This window comes from Nelumbo lutea, chromosome 1 (genome assembly GCF_056320005.1).
Source record: "Nelumbo lutea isolate HS-2025 chromosome 1, American lotus-T2T, whole genome shotgun sequence".
NCBI classification, from domain to species: domain Eukaryota; kingdom Viridiplantae; phylum Streptophyta; class Magnoliopsida; order Proteales; family Nelumbonaceae; genus Nelumbo; species Nelumbo lutea.
In genome coordinates this window covers 166,629,145-166,651,958 of record NC_142684.1, presented here as the reverse complement: position 1 = coordinate 166,651,958, position 22,814 = coordinate 166,629,145, and the positions used below count along the sequence as shown (strand labels likewise).

Sequence of the window (22,814 nt, the reverse complement as noted above, 5' to 3'; positions counted from 1 at the left end):
GAGTGTCATAATTTCTTTTATTAACCATTCAAATGTTGATACAAAATGAACAGTCCCAAATTCTTTTATATTTTATTTAAGAAAATTGAAGTCAGGCCTTAATGAGCATTATAGTAATTTCAACTTTCTTGAATATAAGAGGCAAAGATTTGAGAACTCAAAGGGCATTTGTAAGAATGGCAACGGGCAGATTCAAGGAAGGGATTACATTCCCTATCCCGACCCTGATTTTCAAATCATCCCCCATCCCCGTCCTTTATCCCCGTCAAGGAAAGAAATGCTCTTCTATCCCCGACCCCGTCGGAGATGAATTCCCTGTTGGAGACCCGGACCCCAATTGCTTTCGACTTCCCCATCAGAGAAAGGAAAGCTCCTCGATGTCAGATTTGCAACTGAGATTCACATTGATTAAGTGATGGCCACGAGTTGCAAAGTTTCATATTGATTCACATTGATTAGGTGATGGCCAAGAGTTGCAAAGTTTCATATTGATTCACATTGATTAGGTGATGGCCACGACTGAGATTCACATTGATTAACACGAGTTGCAAAGTTCCTGATCTGCAACTTGTGAGCATTGAGTTGAAAGAAAGAGAAAGAGAGGATCGTTGTGGACTTGCGGTGTTGTCTCACCTGAGAGAGAGAGAGGGAGAGAGCACCAGCACCGACGGCGACTACTAATACCGAAGACAATAGGATAGACGAAGAACGGAAGAAGAGGACCTCAAAAAGGGTAGGGTTTTGAGTTTCAGGCGCTGCCCTATATTCTTTCTTCTTTGTCTTTTGAGTGTCTATGTAGTAGAAGACAGTCAAGAGACTCTCGGTAGTTGAGATTTTAAGTTTGTCTTTTACTCTTTTTTAGTTTTTGTTATTTGTGTAATTATAATACAATAATATTATAGTATAAATATTATACAAAATAATATATAAGTATTATAATATATATATATATATATATATATATATATTAATTGGGGCCGGGCAGGGCGGGGATTGCATTTCCTATCCCTATCCCCAAACCCGATCAGGGATTCAGTTTTAGCCCCATCCCCGACCCCGACTTCGACCCCAACCTCAACCCCGACCCCAACCTTGACCCCACCAAAGCACTCCCCATACCCAACCCCATTGGGTTGGGGAGCCCGAGTACCCGCCGAGGACGGGGAAAATTGCCATCCCTAGGCATTTGTGCCTTTTTAAATGTCACTTAATGGTTGGTTAACAATTGATTAATAGTAGATACTAAATAGTAGATATTAATTAAAAATTTTCCCTTTATTTTCTCTCCCATGCTTCTCTCCACCCTACTTCCTTCTCCTTCAACCACCATTGTCACCACCCAAAAATCAAAATGATACTATCACCAATGATGCCTCAATGTTCTCTCCAGTTTTACGACATTCACTTTAACTGTCCCTCCGAGTTCGTCTTTCTTCACTATCTCTTACCCACCTCCGCATCTTCTGGTTTCATAAAAGAAACTCTAAGTTGGCCAAAAAAAATAGAAAGACCATCCTCCTATCTTTTACATGATCTGCAGTTTGGTACAAAGACCAAGAGAACGAAATATTGGGTTAAAGTAGATCGAAGGGAAAGAGATAGAGAACAACTCTAAGAGAAGCAGGGAGGCAAGGCAGGATAAAAATAAGGGAAAATTCCTGACCAAGTACCCTCTAATTTGGCTCAAGTGACAAAATCAGTGGTTTAAATGGCATGTGAAAATACACAAATGCCCTTCAAGTGTTATCTAATTTTCTTTAACAATCATCTACTAAAATCAGAATAAACCTATCAAATTTCTCATCCCTACAACAATACTTTTGTCTTTCTTCTCTTCTGAATATTCCATCATCTTCACCAAAACCAAAGCAATTTCTGGGAGAAATGTTTTCCTTTAACTACTGTAATTATCTTATCCAAAAAATGGAAAAACAAAAAAGTTTTCAGCAACCATTACTGATCTCTCTCTCTCTCTCTCTCTCTCTCTCTCTCTCAATTATTAAGATAAAACTTCCATTTCTTCTCCTCTCTTTTACCTATAGGAATAAAATATTATGGTGTTAAGTTAAAGAAATAAAAATAAGTTGTATAAAACCTGAAATTTTTGTTCTTGGCAAAGATTTGCAACGACTTTGGGAGAAAGGCAAAATCGTTGCAAGTGTTTGTGATAGAGAGCTTGGACTCTGTTTCATTGTCTTGAGGAAGAAGATGATGAATAATGTGTTTTATTTTCAAGGGCAATTCTGACAGATTCAAAAGTCTTAAATTGCACGAGGTCACATGGGCAAGTACTAGATTGTCGCATTTCAAAAGTTCGGGTACTGGATTGTTGCATTTTAAAGTTCGGGGATCAAATTATCACTCGAACCAAAGTACAAGATATTGATTGGGAATTTTCCCTAAAAATAATTTTATTTTTTTTGGAATACAGACTCCGGTTAACGGTAGGGGTGATCATGGGCCGGGTCGGACCGGGCCTAACTCTAGGCCAATGTCACTCATATAAAACATTACATATCTATATATTAAATGACATAACATGCGTATAAACTTATTTTATACATTATATAATATAAATTATACATGTCATGTTATAATATTTATATATAAAATATATAATAAAATGTAAAATAACATATATACATTATACACAAAATACGTAAGTTTAAATACATGCGAGTCGGGCCGGGCTTGAAGTATTAAGCCCAAGCCCAACCCTAGAATTTGCAAGCCTGATGTGGGCCTGGGCCGGGCTTGAACACAAAACCAAGGCCCAAGCTCGGAATTTCTGAGCTAGGCTTGTGCGGGCTAGGCTGAAATGATCACCCCTACTCTGGGCTCCCGTGAAATTGTGATTAAATAAGGAAGAGTGGTGTGGCCCTTTTTCATTCGCGGTTGTAGAAAAATTTCTACAACGTTGATGTAGACGATGTGAGCTCGTATTGTGCAATAACTGCTGTTGAGGAATGAACAAGCAGTTGAGGACTGAACAACACCAATGTAGTCCGCTCCGAACCTTGTTTTAAGACGAAGTCGTTGACCATAAAAAGTGAAAACCGTTGATTTGGTCACCTGACCGGTTTTGGTGGAAAATTGGACTTTGTTTTACTCCAAAACTGTTGATTTGTTCAGTAAACCGCTGACTCAGGCAGTCGAACTATCAAACCGTTCAACCCGAGAATGGTTTTTGACAATTTTTTTGGTTTTTTAAATTTTTTATTTTTGTCAGAGAAGGCCGACCATCCGGACTTGACGGTTGGACCATTCAATCTGGGAACCGCACCCCATAATGGTTCCCTGTACGGTCCAGTTTTAAAAATCTTATTTTCAATTTTGTTTCATTGTAACTTTTTTCAATTTCATTTAATTATTTCATGTGTGAGCAATTATATGGAATAAATTTTAAGATTTGTTTTCAAGTTGTTTGTCTATCTTGCTACTTTGTTAATATTTTATTATTTTTTAATTTTTCTTAAAAAAAAGAGATCCCCATAAGGGCATGGCCTGCTATAGTGTAGGTGGCCCAAAAAAGTGTGCCAGCATTGCACACATTACAGCTCTAGCTACACAATGACTTGGATCTTCTATTCACGCACAGTACAACAGTACAACGACACACGTGATTGGTTAGTAGCAAGTGATACACCATATTGTGATGGCTCCTTCACATACCCCCAACACCAGTGGCAAGTGGCAATTGAATTTGATTTAGTCTCTATTACGTGGCAACGAGCCTAGCTTTTCATGAGTTGCTCGAGTTCGGCTAGTGAAAAGTTCAGTTCGGCTCGGTTTCAGTCGAGTTTGAGCTCGAGTTCGAGCCCAATTCAATGGCTCGATTATTAAACAAGTCAAGTTCGAACCTATTAGAGCTCGGCTCATGAGCTGGTTCAAATGTATATATATATATATATATATATATATATATATATAAAATAAAAATATTATAATTCTTAATTTTTTAAATATAAAAAATTTATATATAATTCTTTTTATAAAATATTTTTTATAATAAAATATTTTTATAAAATATAAAACAAGCTGAGTCGAGCTCAAGCCTTATAGAATAGTCTCGAGCCAAGCTCGAGCCTAGTACTATTCGGTTTGGCTCGGCTCGGCTCGAATCCACCCCTACCGATAAGTAAAGTGACTTTACCAACTAAGCCACCATTAGTTTCAATGTGAACTTGGTTGAAAGAAATTGACATAAGTATGTAATACTGAAGGTCAAATGCTTTTCAACAAGTTTACTCAGGTAAATTTATCTGGGTAGTTTATTTTTGGGAATATCTAAATAATTACATTTACTTATTTCTTTTTTCCAAGTAAATAAGGCAACAATCATTTAGTCATAAAAATCTATTATTTAAAGGGGTATTTTTGTCCCATTCAAGTATTGGCAACTCCCCATGTGGGAAAATTGTTTATTCACAAGGGAGATGGGTACAAAAAAATAAACTTTCCAAAGAATGCCCCTTGAAAATTAGGATTGTAGAAAAAAACTTACGACAAAATGTTGCCAAATTTAAGAATGTTTAACGAAATACTCCATGAAATTAATTGACATAATATCCAAATCAGGGTGGCTAAAATGTTGGAATCTAGAAGTTCCCCGGGGAGGGGGGGGGTCTTTGTCCCAAAACAAGGTGCCCGTATAATTTATCCAAAATTTAAATTACAATGACATACAATTAAATTCTAATTTATAAATAAAAAGCTAAAAATGAGATTTGAGTCCAAAATAAAAATGCACAATTATATTTTCAATTTTTATTTTTAACTATTTTTGACAAAAATATACATAGACAACAAAAAAAACCCAAAAAAAAAGATCACTCTGAACAATCAAACATGAAGATATAGCCTTCATAAATTTTGATAAGATAGGTTTTGACCAAGTGGGTGTTTGGCATCATGGCATCGTGTATCTATTGTGATTCTATTTCAATGATACATCAACACCACATAAGTGATTATACTTGCATCTTGTATGGTACATTCATCAACTGTTTTATACCTTTTCTTGTCTTGGTTATATGAAACTCAACTTTAGAGAATGGTATTTCCATTGTTGTATTTCAATTTCGTCTAAGTGGAACTGATACAATGGACATACAATGCATCCATACCAAACACCATTTAAGTCATAGGTTTTAGAAAAACTAGACCAAAAAAACACCAATTGACAGTTTGAACGGTCAATGGCAAGGCAGAGCTTGGTCTCAATGATAAAAAAAAAGGTATTGATTATTCATCTTTGTCCCCGTAAGAGCCATATATAGTTGTTAAGTGACACCTGGGCAATAAGGCGCTCTTTGAGGCTCGCCTCACCTAATCGCCAAGCAGTTTTCTACTTCCTACTATAAAATATTTATTTATTTATTCTTTTTTGATATTATAATTATAAAATAGATATTATTAAACTAAAATAATCATTTTACGTGTTTATATACTAATTTCTTTTTATTATTTTCTTATTTATTAGGGTTTAATCAACACAAGCATTGCTAAATGCTGTATCGAACCCTCAAAGACTTAAAAACCTGAACCAATAAGTAAGGAGGAATTTAAAATTTTATCTAATCAGCACTTTTTCCTTTTCCATATATTCTTCTTCTACTAATAATTTTTTATTTTTTTTTCTTTTCCTATAATAAAAATAAAGGTTCAGCCCCTATATTTTTTAAATTTTATTTTTCTTCTTCCTTTTCTTTTCATGAATATGTTGATTTTCTATACTTTAATATAAAATTTATACTTTTTTTATAAAATATGAATAATTATTAAAAATATATAATTATGGTACTTAAAAAACTACCCTAATATCTACGTTTTTAACAGAAAAAATCCATCACGTAAGCTACTAGTGCCCCAGTGGCCTAGCCTCACCTTGGCGCCTTGATTATTTAATTTCCTTGACATAGCACCTCACTTTTTATCTAGCAACATTATACTCTTCTCAAAGGTGAATTTGGAAGAGCTCGAAACCACATCTTGTCTGGGCCTTACCCAGTCAGGTGCCAACCGAGCCACAACTCGGTTTGATACCCGTCAGTTGGCGCCATCTCATCGCAAAAGGGACCTAAATAGGTGGTATTGTGTCGATACTTCGGAATTCGATCGTTGACTACATGAGTAAGTAAGAAAATGGAGACTTTTTTTTTCCTATTTTAAAATTAAATGTAAATTAATGGAGACCATCCCCTTTCTTATTAATCTTGTACTACATGCCGAATCAAGACAACTTGGTATACTCGTCCTTCATCCTATTTGCTTGCTGCGTACCAACATCGAGTCTTCGACAGGTGAACCTATCTGGACCCTTAAAACACCCAAAACGCTTACCATAACATCACAAGAATTCGATTCATTTTTGCATAACCCAACCAGTTGGTCACTCATCAAGATGAAGAATGGCAGCATCCAATGTCGCGCACAGCAGTCAATAGAGAGCTACAAGGGGGACTCACTTCCGTGCAAGCTTCCGAGCTGCTCCAAATAACAAGGCTTTCCCGATCACACCTGTCCGGAGTCCACATAGCAAAGCCACACTACCACCTATAAGCACCCATTTCCAGTCAAAACCAAGATCCACCTTGCGCTGAAAATCCATCGTTTGATCCTTTTCTTGTTCAACAGATAATGACTCAACAGAATCAGTGCTGTCATCAACAGGAATCTTGGTGGTGATCTGTGCCATCTGGGCGCATCTAGACAGCGGTGCCCCAGATTTCCTGGCAAGCTGGTATGATCTCATGCCGGAGTATAATTTCTTGACAGCTCCCCGCATCCCATGGCGGACACCCAGTTTTGCGACGTCCTTGGGGATTCCCATGTCTTCGTAATTTACTAGTATCACCTCACATGCAGATAACTGTCCATCTCCCTTACGAGATTCCACTGCATTTTTAACTCAACAAGGAAACCAATCATGATTCATGAAGCATCTTTAGAGTCTAATATATTGTGGGTTGCGGCAAACATCAAACGTTGAGTAATAATAATGTTTACCTGCCTTGATTATCCAACTTGAGAAATAAAGCTCCACTCGCTTGGGCTTATTGCGCTTTTCTAAGCCTGGATATGGAACACCCTGCAAATATTGTTGTAAATAGTTACCAGTTAACCACATGCACAGAGACATTCTTTGTCGCAACATTAATGGTGAAACTTATTTTTAGCCTCTTAGTAAAATAGTACTAGAAAATGGATTTTGATACTTCAACAGCTACACTTAATTGCATGTATTATGGCGAAAAAAATTTGTATGAACATTCAAGGTGTCAATGCTCATAGCTCATATATATATATGCCAGATGCGGAGAAATGGGAAAATCAGCAATTGCAGTGCTTCTACAGAATAGTACCACTGCTTACCACTTACATGGAAATTTCCATTTCTTAAGGTTGTGTTTGGCTGCAATGCAACAAAATTTGCACTGATGCAAAACCATGGCAGTGCAAATGATATGAGTATAAATTCTGGCCCATTTTTGTTTCAAGTGTTAACTTATTTCATTTGATTACAGTACAAATAAAGCAAATTAAGACATGAAGCAGAATAAAGTAAAATGCAAAACAAAATTAAACAAGAATTTGCATTTTTTTTACATTTGCACTCCCATGCATTTGTACTAGTGCAAATAAAATTGCACTGCAACGAAACACAGCCTAAAGCTTCTTCTGACCAACATATGGCCTTCGCCTCAGCAAAGAAGTGGCAAGGGTATGATGAGAACGCTGGGAGACCCAGAGTTAGGTTATGTTTCAAATAAATCCTTCATTTGCTTCTCTGTTCTGAAGAGCAGAAAAGCGCTGGAACATTTCAAAGAAAGTTGTCCAATTTTAAATTAGTATCAACAATTCTTCAATTGTTTCTGGAAAAACCTTCATTCTTTGCTTGGAAGTCATCATCCAACTGAAGCTTTGCCCATCCCAATTCCTATTTTCTTAAGCTTACCTTACTGCCTACTAAAAAGGCAACAAGTTCAATATCATCTGATCCAGTTACCATACTTGAAGCAAGGTAGGCGGTTTCCAGCAATTAGCTAATATTTCCCAGTAGATTTCCATAAGAAAAGATCTCCTACTATCAACGAAAGAAGTTTCTAGAATTAAATAACCTTGATAAAAATGTTGGCAATAATTCTGTCGAAGTATTCCATTTGACAATATTTTGGGTGAATGACAATATCATAAAAATGCCAATAGCTAGGGCGATACCATACCCAATACCCCAGATAGCTGGGACAAACATCGGGTAATGACAATATCAATTAAACCTAAGAATTTACATTTCGAGCTTACTAAATTTCATCTGAAACCTGAAACTAATATTTTGACTGAAACAACATTTGTAATTTTTTTTTTAATAAATGATGATTGGTCTTTTATTAGGCATAGAAGAAGTGTGCAATCAGCCTAAGAGGAGACACGAGATGTTACCTCCCCTTAGAGCTAAGCACTGAGAAAAAAGCACACTCTAGCCTGAAATTACAATTATAAGGTAGCCCAAAAAAGATCACCCCTTGTTTAGCCAATGAATCAGCCATAGCATTTGCCGTTCTGCAGACCCACTAAAAACTAATTGCCATATTCCTTGTCAGACAATTAACTTTTTTCAAAAGATCCCTGTAACCCCAAAAGACTATTTTTGGAATTTCCAGCCATCACACTATCACCTTGGAGTCCCCCTCAGTTATCAAGTTCTCAACTCCAAGTTGGTTAGCAACCTGTATACCTTGCACCACTGCTAATATCTCAGCCCTTGTAGAGTCTCCAACTCTCACTTGCCCTGAGAACAAAGATAGGATGTTGCTGTCCTTTATCTCTCAGGATCCCTCCTATACCAAAGGGCCCTGGATTACCCTGACTGCTTCTATCAAAGTTCAGTTTAACCACTCTTTCTGGAGGGGGTTTCCTTTCTGCTTGTAGTCTATTCTTCGTGGAGGCTGTGGATGCCACTACTGCCTAATTTCTCCTTAAATCATCATAAGAAAAATTCATGAACAAGTCTGAAGTTTTCAACCAGAAGATTGTCCTTGTCATTATTATACACTCCTTTACTTCAGCAAGGCTTCTCTCCTATTCTTGAAACCACATTTGTAATTTTATATAGATATTATTACGAGTCAATGGACTGGTTATTTTTTGAACTATTTTACAATCACTAATTATATCTAATTTACAATCTCTTCAATTTCAGGACTTCCACCCCACCCAACCTTCCTGGCTCTAATGATACCTTTAAGCCAGATAATTTTATGCCATTTCCAAACTTCTCTTGAAACTTTCAATATTTAAAGACAATCTCTATGCTGCTAGTAATCTGTGGAAAGGATTTCACCCTAGTTCAAGCAACATTTTTCCTTTTTTCTCTCTTCTCTTTTTTGGATCGGAAACAAATACTATATATTAAGATAAAGAAAAAATGGCATACACCCAACTCCCAATTAGGAGGACAAGTCTATACAATGAGCCCGTGCAACAACTGCTACAAGCAAAAAAGGCATTACCACTTTGAAAAAACACCCACTAGCATGAAAAAGCCCTGGGGAAATAGTTTTCAAAAAAAATTAATTCAACTATTTTCTCTCCTATCAAATATCATGCTGCTTCTTCAAAAATTAAAATATTCTTGTTGGCAGCAGTTTTGGAGAAGTGTGATGCAGGCATGCAGCAGCGCTAGAATAAGCTGACACAAGCTAGAATCTCCCCTACTCCAGCCCTCAATATCTACAGATAGAGCTTGACAGGCTACTACAGAATGAGTTGTAATCTGAGAAAGAGAAATATAGAGAGAAGATAAAGGGTAGAGAGAGAAAAGAGAAAGAAACCCCAAGGAATCACTACAAGGGACCTAGAATCATCTAGGGTTTATAGGAATCACTCAATACAACAAACTTGCAAAAGAGCTCTAGAGAAATCTTCATTAGCTTCAAAAGGAAGAAAATACATCAATTTAAAGAGACCTGTGTGACCACTGTTCGTCGTAATTACCAAAATGTCACTCCCTATCTTGTGCATCAAAAATATCAGTAACTTTCCACCTACTAATGCAATTAAGGCTCAGTTTGGAAGGAGTACAAATGCAAATATGTAGAGTGCAAAACCTTGTATTTTGTATTATTTTACTTGTATTTGTACTGTACAAATTTGCATTTGTACTCCTTCCAAACTGAGCCTAAACTGAAAATTCAAAGATAAACCCTAATAAACTAGAAAAAAACAAGATACCATGGGCCAGGCCCACATGGGACTAGTCAAAATGACAAAAATGACCCTGACCAGATCAGTTCAATTCCCAAGAATCTTCCCCATGCCAAATCAGAACCTGTTTGTTGGCCTTCTTCCTACAGGTAAGGCCTGGACTGATTCCCATCAAAGTATTTGACTAAGGACAAGCTGCAGAGTAGGGGGATGCCTTTAGACAAGTTCTATGCTCAGGGAATAAGGGGACAGCAAATCACTTATTTCCGCATTGCCCCTTTACAGTCTAGCTCTGGTGCACTGTACTTGAAATTTTGGCTGGATGGGACGTTATCCTTTGTCTATTTTCTAACTTATGCAAAGCTGGCAGCTTGGGGGTTTAAGCAAGAGGGGAAAAACTGTCTGGAAGTTGGTGCCTTCGGCTGTGTTTTGGGGTGTATGGGGGGGGGGGGGGGGGGAAGGAATGATCACATTTTCCAGAATGTGTTTGTTGATGAGCACAAAGCGGTAGGAGAATTAAAGGTAAGATATTTTCTTGGTTATCAGTTCAGAAGGACTTCAGAATTTTTGACAGACACCTTGTTTTTGTGTTAATAGCTTGCTAGAAAAATTACTGATAAAACAAAAAACAAAAAGCTCGCTGACAGAATTATGACTAGTCTTATACATATCCTGGGTGTTTTTTGAGAACCATGGTATATATATATATAGCCTCATTTCCTGAGCATGAATGAAATATTTTGTCAAGCTACTTTTCACAGTTAAGATGTCAAAAAAAAAAATTACAAGTTGTTACCCAAGGAAAAAATACATAACACCTAAGGCATATTGATGAACTTAAATAACTAGAGAATAAGAAGTCGTCAGCAGAATGAAGAGTTCAATTAAAGAAATAGTTGTCTCACCTTTGTCACACAATAATATGTCTTTCCAGACTCCCATATTTGTCGACCAATGATATACTCTCGATCACTGCAGAAAAATGGGAACTGAAAATCACAGATAACCAGGCCAAGATATCAATCAGAATACTGTAGAGACAAGACAACAGGAACAAAAGAAAAGACCATCACCAATTATGCAAATTCACAAATTGTAATTTTTCATAAACCTTTTTCACCCATTGGACAATCATTTTCCCTTCATGAGGACATTCCTCCAACACCTTGAAGCATGCAAGCATGGGATCCCATTTAGGTCGAAATTCATCATCCCAGAAGAAATCTCTAACAAGCTCAGGAGTTGCATCCTCAAAAACAGTTCTGCTACGGTAAATGGTTGGGCCTGTCTGGTAAACAAGAGGCAGTTTCAAATGCTAGTCAAGACAATGGAAGACTAACAAAAATACAATGACAACTTGAAAAGTTGATGCTGTATTGCAACAACAGAAAGTACTAAGTTTCAAGTTTATTCTCCACCATTACTGAGCTTCATAAAGTTGAACTTCAATGGTTATAGCCTTTCTAACTTAGGAAAATCTAGTTGGGATGCACATTTGGGGTACACACATTTGCAGGTGGAGGGAAACTAACAGTCATAGGATGGATAAGGATTGTGGGTCCTAGGTCTGTGGTTGTTAAGACATTTTATGAGGGAATTCATATCCTTGGTTATGAGATTACATGCATCATTAAATTGGGTTCTACAGAGCAAATTCTCTTGTTGGTTCATTAGCATGGGAAAGAACATGTAAGACACTTCTCAAACACTATTCTGGGTCCCCCCCCCCAGATTAGTGTACTACTTTTGCTTAATTTCTTGTCTTTTGGAAGTCATGTAGTTTGGGGAAGAGTATCAGTGGAGCTAGCTCTCATGATTCTTCCTGTGAGAAGGATCTGTATTATTTTTAATAAGAATATCAAATCTTATGATTTCATATTCTTATTAATAAACTTCTGACTAGTTACCATTCAAAACAAGATGTTTTTTATAGTATTAGAGCTAACAAATGGAAGTCTCTCAAAAAAATTCTCAATTAAATGATTAAATATCTATACATATTTTAAGATGATGGGTATATAATAAACTATAATGAACCAAGGAAACTTTCCAAAGACTGCAGCAGCCTCAATAGAATAGCATATTCAGTAATGAATACATCCTGGCTCCTTTTCTTTTGCACATTTGTGCAAACATATTACAACACTATTAATTAAATATGTACTATAAAGGTGAAATCCTCTGTCCATGGTAATAAAAATTAATTAAGACAAATAAAGAAAAAAAGAAGATACAAAACAACAATATTTGATGCATAACAAAGAAAATACAATATAGAATTATAGACTACTACATAGACCATTGTTTAAAAGAAATAGGAATGCAGGTGAAATCTTGCAGCATCCAAAAGATAAAGAAAGGTTTATCCAATCTAAAATGCAATATCTACCTCAGGCTCATAATGCCAAGCTTGATATGCAATATTTGGAGTGAAGCGTTCCATCATACTTTGCCATGATGCGTCCCCCACCTTCCCCTCAAGAAGATACAATAGGTGTTCTAAATCCTTTTCAGAGACCATGTCCTGCTCTGCCCCTGAAGTTATGCCACTAAAGCTGCAGAAAAGATGGAGACAAAGGATCTTTTCATTGACAATATAGCAAAATACTACAAAAGTTAGCACCCATGTACACACTAAGATTTGTACAATGGAATTGTGCAATCATAGAGGTTTTATTATAACTACGATACCTATACCTGAATAAACCTGGCATACCAGTGTTGGAAAATACCGGATACTGCATACTTCTAGGTGTCACTTTATATCATTAATAAAGTATTCAAAATGGCAATGCTTTAACAAACTATATTATTAAAAAAATCTGTATATCTTAGGAATTTAATTAAATTTCGCAAGACATGCTTGAGAACCTCAAAAACTGGATATAAATAGCAGATTACATGGAGCACCCGTACCCGTATCTGTGTCCAAGATTTTAGGAAATGGAGAGTCATATCCCCTCTTTATGGGAATCGTAGGTTACCAACTATGACTTACAAACAAATAGCCATAATCCAAAAACAAAGGGATCAAAAGATGGCTCCTTTGAAACACTTCGTGAACTAAGAACCAATAGAATGGCGTGCTCACTGTCGTCTTGGTCTTCTATACATGAAACATTTTCTTATCAAGTATTTCTTCTTTAAATTTTTTTGTTTAGGGAAATAAATGTATTTTAAATGTCAAACTTATCAAAAAAATATATATTGCAAATGTCAAGTAATATGTTTGCATCCTCTTCCTCTATATAAACCCATGTAAACACTCTTTTTAAGCATTGATTAAATGACTGAAGAGTTTTCCCGATTGATATGTTAGGTACTGACTCCATAAAGTTCACCCAGACACACCGCAAATCAATAAAATGATAATAACGTGATTAATTTGCGGATCAATTTTCACTAAAAGAAAGTAATTGTGGTCCAATCACCATATGCCACGTTATACATGTGGACGTGGGTCCCATGTTCTACCATGCAGTGAGTACCCCCACCGGTTTTACCCAAGACAAGAAGAGACCAGAGATCATAACGTGGCAACTGGCATTTATGTGGGGACCATAAAGTCCGGGCATTTCTTTTCGTAGTCTCCGCATGGTTGAGCTTGAGCATAGGTGTCATTCACCACGTGTTCGTAGATTAGTGGGCCCTTTCATGCATGTCCTTTTGTGTAAGATAAATTACAGATTGCCACGTGTTTGATTGCAATGTAAATAAATTTGCTTGATTGCAAAGTTATAACAGTGCAAATGATTTGAATGTAAATTTTCACTTATTTTTATTTTAAAATTTAGCTTATTTTGTTCGATACAGTGCAAACGAACACATGAAGCAAAATAAAATAAAACCCAAAATTAAATTAAAAAAGAATTTGCATTTTTTTTTCATTTGTCATTTGTATTTCATGCATTTGTACTGATACAAATAAAATTGGATCGTAACCAAACACATCATAAAGGAATAGAGCACTAAGCAAAACTACTGCCTTAATTCTACGAATTTCCTGGTAGTGAGAGGTGTTCTCCAACTCGGTTGGTTAATCGATGAGCAAGACAGCAAGTTGGTTTGGGACTCGGCTTAAGTCAGTGCAACACCCATTGGAACAGCCTTTACAACCTTGCATTGAAAATATCTTTGTACTTCTATGCTTTATTTCACGGGGAGATATTTCCAATATAAGATTGTAAGAGGCTGTTGGAATGGTGTGAGCATAGGCTTGCAGTGCAAAGTCCAACTCATTGACACAACTAATTGCAGTTTCTTGCAACCCAAGTAATTGTAGCTTGACCATCATCCCCTTGGCACAAAGCATCAATTTAGGCCCCATTAGGTTTGTAAGAATAGGAGTCCAGAATCAGAATTGGAATTGGTTATTTTGATTCCAACTGTTTGATTGGACAGAATCTGAATCTCATTATCTCATTCCTATTCCTGCTACCATTCCCTACTCCTCCCTTGGGAATGAAATCTCATTCCTCATTCCTATTGATTCCAATTTTCTTTCCCATTCCTATCAGACACATACTATGAAAATACATAGACCATTCTAATTCCAATTTAATCTGATTCAACTTTGGAGAGGACCAACTAATGTACCTTATAGTGCTCTTCGCCTCTTCATCGCACAACCTTATAGTGTAGCGATCATCTATGTCAATGGTCGCCTTACGCCTTGTCAATAAGACGGGCTGGGTCTGGGTGCAATACTGTCTCTTTATCAATGATCGATTTATTTCTTTGAAGCCAAATATTCCAAATAACAAAGGCCAAATTTTCTACCTTAGGCTTAGCATATATTCTCTTGAGCCAAGCTAATCTATCTTCGCATTCATGGGATCTGAGGGGTACCTGAGTGCAGTTCACAAACAGGTGGGTCCGTGTCTCCTGGTTCTCTAAACCACAAAGATTATTATTACACATTGGGTCAGCTCCCAGCCTTTTTCTTGTAAACTAGCTTTGATGAGAACCTTCCCAGCAATAGCATGCCATAAAAGAAATTTTATTTTTGGGGGGATTTTGAGTGTTCTCACGAAAATTTTCGGTTTCAATACATCTTGGGTATCCTGAAAAGATTCTCATGTGACTTTTATTACTAAACTTTCAGACTTTAGCAACAAAATACATAAAATTGTATACAGAGAAAAGAGGAAAGTATAGAAAGACAGAAAAAAAAGTATCGAACTTCGAATGAGTATTTTTGTAATTTTATCTTTGTGGTCAAGTCCATTAACAAAGTGGGGTAAATTGCTAGAATTTAAAACTTGATGGTGTTTTTTTTGTTACAGTTGAAAGTTTGGGGGAAGGGGGTGTCCTGTCCACGAAAATTCTGTCCACATTTATCGCAGTCATACATGGAGAACATCTCATCCTCTGCTTAATATCATGTAGGGGGAAATGTTCCCAATTCACAAGAGGTGGTGTATTGTGGGTAGGCATAGGCAGGAGATCCCAACTCCTTCATTTGTAATGTAATATCTTTTTCCGTAAGAGCGCATAAATGAAGGTAAAGTTTCTCATAATTTTTGTATTAAAGATGAGGGCCAAGTTTGCTTCCATTTATAAAAGCAAATTTTGCCATCAAAGTTGGTCAATGTAAAATACGTTGATTCCAGCCTTAGGATTCTTGTTTGCCTCCATCACACTTGTTTTGGGTTTAAAAAAAAAATTGCATTCACTTTTTGCCAAATAAAAACTTATTCCAATTGTTTGATACATCTAAGGACCCAGAACTTCTCACTTATATTACCTCCCCACTAAGGTTCAAAATTTTACAACGTATCAGGTCATATTGGTCATTATGTATTATTTTGATAAGAGCCCAATACATGAAACGTGTAGAAATAATCTCTTCTATTTCTTTTCGTATGTATTGCACCGATACAGACCCGTATTGAGCTGTTTTGGCTCTGTATTGACTGATACGGGCCCGAAACAATTTGATACAATTAGGGGTATTCACAGGTCGGGTTTGATTGGTTTGAGTCATTTTGTTCAATCGACTCGACCTAGTTGGTTTACTTATTAACTAAACTGAAACCGATCGACCTTGAAGCTAAACCAGCCCAAACATGAAGGGTCGGTTTGGGTTGATTTATCGGTTTAATTGGTTTTTATATATTTTAAACTGAAATATCTATATCTAAATATCTATTTATATTTAAGTTTATTTCTTTTTAGTTTTTATGCAAAACCAAAAAATATATTTAATTGATTAGTTTTTTTATGCAAAACTGATTTTTTTGTCAATATATATTTAAATTTATACAACATTGAATTAAATAACCAATTTTTTTTTTCAAATTTCAAACAAAACACAAATAAAATATATCAACACTTAACATATAGGGTAGGGACTAATTAGTAATTACTTAAAGATACAAGATCAGTTCGGTTCGGTTTAGTTTTGTTTTTCATGTATAAAAACTAAAACCTAACTGATTTGTCTGTTTATTTTCTCATACAAACCGAAACCAGTCAGTTATGAAAAGCAGACCAACTCAGGTTAGGTCAATTTGACATTTAATGTGAATACACTTAATTTTTTTGGGTACCCTTCATTCATTAATCTCTTGAATTACTTCTATATTTAATTATAACTTTTCTTTCATTAATTAGTCAATTACTCCTATTTTAAATTTAAATTTAAATTTTAGCGCCTAATTCGAATTCTCTTATTACTTTAAATAATGGCAAGATTCGAACCTTAGTCACTAGGTTTTAACAACCGTAAATTACCACTAGGCCACGCCCATTTGTTAGTTATAGTTGTATGCATTATTATTTTTAAGTAAATTTTCTCTTTTCTTAATGAATATTTATTAATAAATGCTATAATTAATTATTAAAATTTATATACTAATAAATATTAATATAAATTGATGTACACACATAACAATTATATTGGTTATTTGAAAATTGATGTATACACATTCATATTTTAGTTTTTTTTTTGTTTTCTCACATTTTATTTATTCCATCATTTTTCAACAATTATTAATTGTAATTAGTTACAATCAAATGAGTGTAAATATGGATTTTTACATTTAAATAACTTATTTACAATCATTTAAAACTTGTAATTATTGTTAGTACTATATTTTTTAGGATATATTTGAATTTCCTAACATATTTTTTAGGATATATTTAATTTTTCATCCGTATCTATGCATATCCAAAATGTATCTCGATGTCTCTTAAAATTGTCTTTCTGATACACCTTACATTTCTGATACTTTGAGCATCTCTCTCTCTATCTCTATATATATATATATCCTCCCCTCCCTCACCCCACCCTATCTTTTTGAAGGCCTGTACAACAGGGCATAACCCATTGCCTAACCTAAGTGTCACCCCCAATGGCTCATTTATTTTCACCTGCCCTTCCTCTCCATTTTAGGTCCCCCTTCATAAAAAATTCCTTACTCCACCCCTACGTAGGTTTACTTAAACCACCTCTATACTTTGACCCTAACAAAACCCTCCCTATATATTATAAACAAATATTTAAATACACCTCTTAAACAACCTCTTTTTAGATTGAGCTTTAAGGTCAACTCCATCTTGGTGTTTGTTGTTTACTTAATGAAGGAAGGAACAACAACATCCACTTAAATAAAGTGAATCACTTTTTTATAGTAATTCGAAAATTTTTCATGGGCAAAAACAAAATAGGAATTTTAAAACTTTAAAGCATTATATCATCAGTTTCCATCAAAACAATTAACAAAAGAGGTGCTTTTGCATATTTATTTAAAACATGAACGACAGTTTTTGAGAAATTCAAAATACAGGGGAAGTTTGTTTTTGTCAAAAAGAAAAAAAAAATGAAAGGTTCAAGTAATATTCCCCTTTATTGTATGTGAGTGTGTTATCAATAGGATGTAAAAAAAGCAACAAGGGCTGAGATTGGCGGCCTGAAACAAGCTTGATGTAGTTGAAAGTGTTGAAAATGAATGAGAGAACCATTGACACGTGGCAAATTTAAAGGATCTCTCATATGAAATAAAATATCTGAATCATCTAGTTTACTTTATTCTCTTTTTCTTGAAAAACTAGTGAATGACCCCGGACTAAATACAGGGAAATTATATATATATATATATATGAATAAAAATTAATGATTTTATATATGAATAAATATTAATAATTTTTATTTCCATTTTTTATTATTGTTTATAAACTGCCATTTTTTAAGTTATTCATACAGTCTACGGATCCACATAAATTTCCCCTTATATGTCAAACCCGTAAAATTATACTGGTCACTAAATTCAACTTGAACCATTTATTACTTTAATTTAACCATCATCGTCATCATCATCATCATCATTATTATTATTATTATTATTATTATTATTATTATTATTATTATTATTATTATTATTTTATTTTAGTATTTAATTTAATTTTTTTGTATATAGTATTAATTTAAGGTTTAATTACTGTATTCAGTAATTATTATGGGGCATGCTTTGAATAAAAATTAATGATAATTGATGGTTGTTATTTCGTTTTTTTATTATTTACTTAATTAAGTACTTGATGAATATTATTATTATTAATTATTTCTATAAATAATTGATTGTTATTATTATTTACTTAATTCAATTATTTTCAGGAAGTAATTATTTGATTTAATTTGGATTATTTCATTTTTTAATTATTTATAATATATATTTAGGGTAGTCTATTTATTTGATTTAAGAGACTTACCATGTTTTATCTAGACAATGACCCCATACTAAGTAAGGGGCAACTACAGTATCATTTAATTTGAAATTTACTATTTAACAATAAAAAAGCAATGTCCTATTGAGCAACCCACCCCCCAAAAAGGTATCAATAACTTTGAAGTCATTAATCTATATATAAAATAGTAAAATTAGATGAATGTTTACGATCATATCACCAATACTACTTAATATTTAGGGATATATGAATGGATAAAAAGCATTTAAATGATATCCATTCAAAGAGGCAAAGAAGGAAGAAAATCATTCAAAGAGCTGCTAAGAAAAACAATCCATGCCAAACAACATTTGCAGATGCATCCATCCTCTGAAGTAAGAGAACAAAAATATATCATGTATGGTTACAATAAATTGATAATTTAATCAGGACTCCAAAGCCCATCCAATAGATGGAACATGAAAACAAAGGAGAATAATGGGACCATCCTACGTATGGAAGTCACCTCCAAGTTAGGTGGCAACGCTTCTTTTGGTCGATCATGGTTACTGATTTTAAGTCTAAGCACCCCACAATGCACATAGACTAGCTATAATTTATCTTTAGGAAAAAGGTAGGGAAACATGTACATAACATAATGGTATGCTTGAATATGGGAATTGGGAGATAGAAATAGGAAATATAAATGTTGGTTAAAATTATAATTTTGGGCATGTTGATGTGTCAAATTCAAGTCAATTAGAATACTCATAGATTTTTAGTTCATTCATTTAGTAGCAATTTGAATATATTTTTATTCCATGTCTTTATTGAGTAATATAGATTAATAATATATTAATAATTATGAAATCAGTAATAATTATAAGTATATTATTATTACTATTATTTACTAATAATATATTCTTATTATGTGTGTATTGATTTTGAAATCAGTAATATTAAATTATTATTATTATTATTATTATTATGAAATAATTAATTTGTTATAATTATGATTTTTAGTTAATCCCTAAAATAATAATTGCTTTTATATTTCTTTTAGTTTAACAATAATGGGTAATTGAAAGTTTATAATTTAACTTTAACAAAATGAAATATTTATTGGAGAATAATAATAGTATTGATTATAATTAGTAATAATAATAATAATAATAATAATGTAAATAAGTAACACTAATTATATATTTATAAAATAATTAATATGAATTAATATAAATATAAAATGATTTTATCCGATTAATAATTAACATTATTATAATACTTATTAATTATCATTAATTGATTAACATTCTAAAGTAATAATTATCATTGTTATAATTAAGGAATTAATTATCAGTAAGTAATTATATCAGTATTTAAATTTAATTAACTATAATTATTGATAATAATAATATAAATATAATTATTGATAATAATATTTATCAACAATATAAATATAAGTATTAATTAATATAATTATTAATTATAATTATATTAATTAATATAATTTGATAAATTATTATTATTATGATAATAATAATATAATTATATTATAATTATATATTAGTAATAATTAACTACAATTATTGATAATAATAATATAAATATATAATTATATTAATTAATATAAGTATTAATTATATTTACTAATAATAATAATAATATAATTAATTATTTCATATAAAAATATGAATTATAATTTCTGAGAATAATTCTAATATAAATAATTACCATTAAATATTTGTTTTCAAAATAATTAATATGAGTTAATATAAATATAAAATGTCTATTTTAGAATTATTAATTACCATTATGAAAATCGTTGTTAATTATCATTCTAAATTAATAAAGAGAAATATTATCAGTAATTATTTAATACCAGTATTTAAGTATTAGCAGTAATTATTATAAGAAATTATTATCAGTAATTAATTATTATCAGTGAGTTATTATTATTAGTAATTAATAGCTGAAATTGATTAATTAGGAGTCATTAATTATTATTAGTACTCCCCTCTTTCAAAAAGTTTACTCATCATCATTGTCATCATCAATGACAACAACTTGATAAATACATAATTTGATAAAAATAGGTAAATATCATTAATTTATTTTTTATCTTTTGAAAAACCGAATAAGAGAAAAATAAAATTGTTAGAATTGCAAATGAAAAATTATTTGGATTTTTGCAAAAAAAATATTGAACATAAAAAATCAATTATTCAAAAATAAGGTTGCTAGTCAAAGAGTATTTAAAATTATTTAGTAAATAAAAATTTTAAGAAATTAAAATTATTAGTCAATTATCTATCCAAAATAAAATGGGTAATTTCATAAAATAATTTAAAAATTTTAAGTTTTGCTTTTAACATTTTTTAATAATAATCAGTATTATTAATGTATAAATAATACATTAATAATTATGGATTCAGTAATAATAATATGTATATTATTATTATTAACTAATAATATATTCTTATTATGTGTGTATTGATTTTGAAATCAGTAATAATAAAGTATTATTATTATTACTACTATTGTTATTATTTTATTTTTATTTTTATTAAGTAATTAATTTGTTATAAATACGATTTTTAGTTAATTCATAAAATAATATTTGCTTTTATAAATCTTTAAGTTTAACAATATTGAATAATAGAAAGTTTTATAATTTAACTTTCACTAAATGAAGTATTTATTGGAGAATACTAATAGAATTAATTATAATAATAGTATTAATTTTAATTACTTGTAATAATAATAATGTAAATAAGTAACACTAATTATATATTTATAAAATAATTAATATGAATTAAGATTAATATAAAATGATTATATCCCAATTAATAATTAACATTATTAAAATACTTATTAATTAACATTCTAAAGTAATAATTAATTATATTGATAATAATAATAATATAATTATATTAACTAATATAATATTATTAATTACAATTAATTATAATAATATAAATAATTATTTCATATAAATGTATGAATAATAATTTCTGGTAATAATTATAATATAAATAATTAATATGAATTATTTATTTTCAAAATAATTAATATGAGTTAACATAAATATAAAATGATTATTTTCGAATTATTAATTACCATTATAAAAGTATTTATTAATTATCATTAATTAATCATCATTTCAAATTAATAATGAACAATATTGTGAGTAATAAATTATCAGTAATTAAGTATTAGCTGTAATTATTATAAGAAATAATTTTTAATAATTAATTATTATCAGTGAATAATTATTATTAGTAATTAATAGCTGGAATTAATTAATTAGAAATAGTCAACAGTAATTAATTAGTAATTAACAATAATTATTATTAATAATTAATAGTTGCAATTAATTAATTAGAAATACTTAATAGTAATTATTATTAATAATCAATAGATGGAATTATTTAATTAGTTTAGTAGTTAACATTAAACAATAACACAATTTTTTAGGAAATGATTGAAAGTGGGAGCTTCCCACTTCTCACTACTTTGCTTGGTGGTACGCTCCACTCTTCATGTTAGTGGGCTCTTTTCTTGGACTACCACTAATCAGAATTTGACACGTGTCCATTTTGTTTAAATCTTTAGAATGACATGTGTCTGAATGTAAATGAGCCACATGTTTGACTGTAGGGGGCTTTGGCCTGAAATCATTTATATATATATATACATATATATTAGATAGGGCCACGTAACACATGCCATCACATGAAGGTGCCAAACTACCAGTTGGTTCAATGGGTAATGTCTTTTCCAAACTACCAATTCCCTTCTTTTCTCTTCTCTACAAATCCAATAAAACAATACGAATGGTGTTCACTCATGTGATAAGAGTCCTATCTACAACAACTAAACGTTAACACTAGGGGTGAGCAAGAAAAACCAAAAAAACCGAATTGACCGATATATATATTATG

General features: G+C 32.3%; 1 protein-coding gene across 1 annotated transcript; it reads right to left on the bottom strand.

Annotated features, from left to right (window-relative positions):
* Window positions 1-6,137: 6,137 nt before the first annotated feature.
* Window positions 6,138-12,779, bottom strand: LOC148878976 (uncharacterized). The gene is made up of 5 exons (XM_088960327.1): window positions 12,596-12,779; window positions 11,318-11,494; window positions 11,112-11,195; window positions 7,009-7,090; window positions 6,138-6,897 (listed from the first exon to the last, which is right to left on the bottom strand). Exons 1-5 carry the CDS (start codon window positions 12,725-12,727, stop codon window positions 6,464-6,466), a joined length of 909 nt encoding a protein of 302 aa, XP_088816453.1. The 5' UTR covers window positions 12,728-12,779; the 3' UTR covers window positions 6,138-6,463.
* Between the last annotated feature and the right edge of the window lie 10,035 nt (window positions 12,780-22,814).

Excerpts from the sequence above, each read along its gene's own strand:
- LOC148878976 (XM_088960327.1), bottom strand. The coding sequence starts at position 12,727 with ATGGTCTCTGAAAAGGATTTAGAACACCTATTGTATCTTCTTGAGGGG. Across the intron at positions 11,196-11,317 it reads TTGTCCAATGGGTGAAAAAG|TTCCCATTTTTCTGCAGTGA; the intron begins GTTTATGAAAAA and ends TGTGATTTTCAG. Across the intron at positions 6,898-7,008 it reads AAGTTGGATAATCAAGGCAG|TGGAATCTCGTAAGGGAGAT; the intron begins GTAAACATTATT and ends TTAAAAATGCAG.